At 59.1% G+C, this 4,079-nt stretch overlaps 1 protein-coding gene across 1 annotated transcript; it reads left to right on the plus strand.

The window, feature by feature from the left end:
* The first annotated feature begins 209 nt into the window (after nucleotides 1-209).
* Nucleotides 210-3,781, plus strand: LOC144179700 (uncharacterized). Its single transcript, XM_077708144.1, has 3 exons — nucleotides 210-293; nucleotides 1,157-2,623; nucleotides 2,744-3,781. The coding sequence occupies exons 1-3, from the start codon at nucleotides 210-212 to the stop codon at nucleotides 3,779-3,781; spliced, it is 2,589 nt and encodes an 862-aa protein (XP_077564270.1).
* Nucleotides 3,782-4,079: the final 298 nt, after the last annotated feature.

Below are 4,079 nucleotides of genomic sequence, written 5' to 3' on the forward strand. Positions count from 1 at the left end.
GAAGCGGGAGCAGGCAGTAAAGTAGCTGGTTCTCGACCGTACAACAGATAGAACGGGGAATAGCCGGTGGTATTACGGCGTGAATAGTTATAAGCGAATGCGACATATGGAAGCACGACATCCCAGTCTTTGTGGTCAGATGAGACATACATGGCCAGCATTTCGGTAATTGTGCGATTAAAGCGTTCGGTCTGGCCATCATTCTGGGGATGGTGTGCTGTGGTCAACTTGTGTCGGGTGGAGCACGAGCGAAGCAGGTCGGCGACGACTTTGGAAAGAAAGGAACGACCACGGTCTGTGAGGAGTTCCCGCGGAGCACCGTGCTGCAAAATGACGTTTTCTAGGAGGAAGTCGGCAACATCAGTGGCACAGCTTGTTGACAGGGCACGGGTGATGGCATATCGTGTCGCGTAGTCGGTAGCAACCGCAATCCACATATTGCTGGAAAGCGATGAAGGCGAAGGGCCAAGGAGGTCCAAGCCGACGCGGAAGAATGGTTCGGTCGGAATATCCACGGGCTGAAGGGGACCTGCAGGGAGCACTGACAATTTATTGCGGCGCTGGCAAAAATCGCAAGCGTTGACGTATTGTTTGACCGTCTTGTAAAGACCAGGCCAGAAGAATCGGTGGCGGGCGTGGGCATAAGTGCGCGCAACACCGAGGTGGCCAGCCAAGGGGACGTCGTGAAGCTGTTGGAAGGCATCTAGGCGCAAGTGTTCAGGTACCACGAGGAGGACGTGAAGCCCATCCGAGCGGTAGTTACGACGGTAGAGGACTCCCTCACGGAGGAGGAAGGCTCGTAGCGATGGGTCAGATGGGTGACATTGGAGGCATTCGATTATTGCGCGCAATGAAGAGTCACGGCGTTGCTTTTCGCCCATCTGGAGGAAATCGGATATTGCCACGAGGTGGGCATCGTCACCGATGTCAGCGGCGTCCGGCGTACTGACGGGGCAACGAGATAGACAGTCGGCGTCTTTGTGCAAATATCCAGACTTGTGAACGACGTTGAAGTTGTACTCTTGTAGTCGTAGTGCCCAACGACCAAGCCGCCCGGTGGGGTCTTTTAAAGACGATAGCCAGCAGAGCGCATGGTGGTCTGTCACTGCGATAAAATCGCGACCATATAAGTACGGTCGAAATTTTCCGATTCAAGGCACTCCTACACAAGACTGGGAAGACTAAGCCCAACGACACGACGGTGGTGTGCGGCGACTTCAACGCGCCGCACAAAGAGCTGGGGTACAGCCGCACCTCGGTCAAGGGAAGGGAACTATTAGAAGAAGCGTCGAACGCCGGCTTCGTGCTTTTCACGGACCTGGACACTCCGACAAGGATCGGCACATCGACCACAAGAGACACGAACCCGGACCTCACCTTCGCTCGGCTCTCTGGCAAGGCAAGAGGAACGGCGACCTGGCACAACACCGGCCACAACCTAGGCAGCGATCACTACATCATAGAATTGAACGTACCCACAACGGTGCACAACGACCACAGAAAATTCAAGCTCAAGCTCACAGACTGGACGCGCTTCCGTGCCACCCTCGATGAGCTCGACCACAAGATTGACGACATCGAGGCATGGACGGGGCGGATCGCTTCTGCGGCCGACTCGGTCACCGCCGAGCTGGAAGTAGAAGAAAATGTCAAGCAAGTCGACAGTAAGCTGGCTCACATGATCGAGGCCAAACAGTCCTTGCAAAGAAGATGGAAGAGGCAGCGACACAACCGGCGGCTCCGGAAACGGGTCGCCGAGCTGGGCCGCGCCACCGAAAAGTACAGCAGAGAGTTGTGCTCACAGCAGTGGTATGCGACGTGCAGCGCCGCCGACGGACAGCTGCACAAGGGGCAGACTTGGAAGCTGCTGCGGCATCTGTTGCACGACAAGTCCACCAGGGGCCACCAACAGCACAAGCTCGCCCAAACGATCTACACCGCCGTCAAAGAGCTGGGCGAAGAGGAGGCCAGCAAGCGTATAAACGCCAAGTACCTCCCCGTCGAAGCCAGCGAGACCCACACCGAGCATAGCGGCCCGGACAACCCTGAACTGGATCGGGAGATCGAGGAGTGGGAGGTTCGAGCGGTACTGCAGGAGCTTAACTGCAAGTCGGCCGCAGGGCCGGACCGGCTTCACAACCGAGCGCTGCGTAACCTCAACGACGGGGCGATCGCAGCGCTTACAAGATATTTCAACAAATGTTGGAGAGAAGGTAAACTACCGAAGCAGTGGAAGACGGCCCGCACGGTCATCATACCGAAGCCCGGCAAGCCGCCCAACATTGAAAACCTGCGACCCATCTCCCTGACGTCGTGCGTCGGGAAGGTGATGGAGCACGTCATGCGAAACCGATGGAGCCGCTACCTCGAAGAGAAGGGCCTGTACCCGGACGCCATGATCGGCTTTCGGGAGAAGCTCAGCACCCAAGACGCGATGATACAGCTCCAGCACGAGATCCTGAACGTGTCGGTTCCCACCAACGACAACAGAGCCGTCCTTGGCCTAGACCTGCAGAGCGCTTTCGACAAGGTGCGCCACTCGGCAATCCTGTCGCAGGCCTCGCGGCTGGGACTTGGACGAAGATCCTTCAACTACATCTGGGACTATCTGTCGAACCGGACGGTGAAGATCCAAGCGGGCAACCTACAACTGGACGAGAAGACCCTAGGCAGCGTCGGCACACCGCAAGGGTCCGTGATATCACCGCTGCTCTTCAACCTGGTCATGATCGGCGTTGCGGAGCGGCTGAACGCGCAAGTCCCGCAAGTCCGTTACACGATCTACGCGGACGATATCACGCTGTGGGTGCCTGGCGGCAGCAACGGGCACATCGAGGAGACGCTACAAGAAGCTGTGAACGCTATAGAAGACCAGCTGGACGGCACCGGGCTCCGGTGCTCGCCGCAAAAGTCCGAGCTCCTGATCGTCCCGCCACCGGGGCGGTACAGGAGGAAAGCTACCGAAGACTCGGAGCGGATCGTGCTCCGAACGAGAGACGGGACCGTCATTCCGAAAGTCTCGAGGCTCCGCGTCCTGGGCATAGTGCTCGAGGCCAGTAGGAGCAACGGCGCTACCGTGGACAAGCTCGTCACGAAGATGGGAACTGCAACGCGACTCATCAAGCGAGTTGCGACGCGACACAGGGGGATGAAGGAAGCCAGCCTGCTACGACTGGTCCAGTCCTTCGCCGTCAGCCACGTCGCTTACGTCGGTGCGTTCCACTACTGGAAGGTACAGGAGCGCGACCGGATCAACGCAGCCATCCGGAAGACGTACAAAGCAGCGTTGGGCCGATACAACTGCGCAAGCACAGCCAAGCTGCTGGAGCTGGGGGTACACAACACCCTTGAAGAAATTGCAGAAGCGCAGCGGACCTCTCAACGCGAGCGGCTCCTGACTACGCAGACGGGAAGAAGCATCCTGGCCAAACTCGGCCTGGGCGCGAGTACTGCAAGCAACGACGAGCGTGACGGCGGCGCTCTCCCGGAGGGAGCCCTCCGCCGATTAGTGGTGGCACCCTTGCCGCGGAACGTGCATCCCGAGCACAACCGCGGTCGACGGGAGGCGCGGGCCAAAGCGCTCATCGAAACCCATGCCACCGACACCGGCGCCCTGTACGTGGACGCCGCCAAGTACAAAGACAGAGAAGACACCTACGTAGCCGTCGTCGTGCGAGCTACGACGGGCGAAGTGTACAGTGCCTGCAGCGTTCGCGTGCAGCGGGCGCATCAAGCGGAGGCATGGAGGAATTTCCTCCATGAGCGGAGGAGACAGCCATAGCGCTGGCTCTCACCGACGACAAGTGCACGACGATCCTGAGCGACTCCCGCACAGCGGTTCAGAACTACAGCAAGAACAGTGTGTGTGCTAGTGCAGTGCGCGTTGTGAAGTGCGGTGTCAGACAGTGCGACGAGAGACTGCGGACTCATCTCCGCTGGTTCCCGGCGCACCAAGGCTACAGTTGCGGGAGCTCCCCCAACCGCAACGAGACGGCGGACGCCGCCGCGCGAGGACTCACTCGCCGCGTGGTGGCAGCACCGTCCCTCGTCTCTGCGGAGGAGCAAGCTGCTGCGAACGA

The sequence above is a fragment of the Haemaphysalis longicornis genome, unplaced genomic scaffold (assembly GCF_048455015.1).
Source record: "Haemaphysalis longicornis isolate Haplotype H1 unplaced genomic scaffold, Haemaphysalis longicornis Haplotype H1 scaffold_4, whole genome shotgun sequence".
Taxonomy (NCBI): Eukaryota; Metazoa; Arthropoda; class Arachnida; order Ixodida; family Ixodidae; genus Haemaphysalis; species Haemaphysalis longicornis.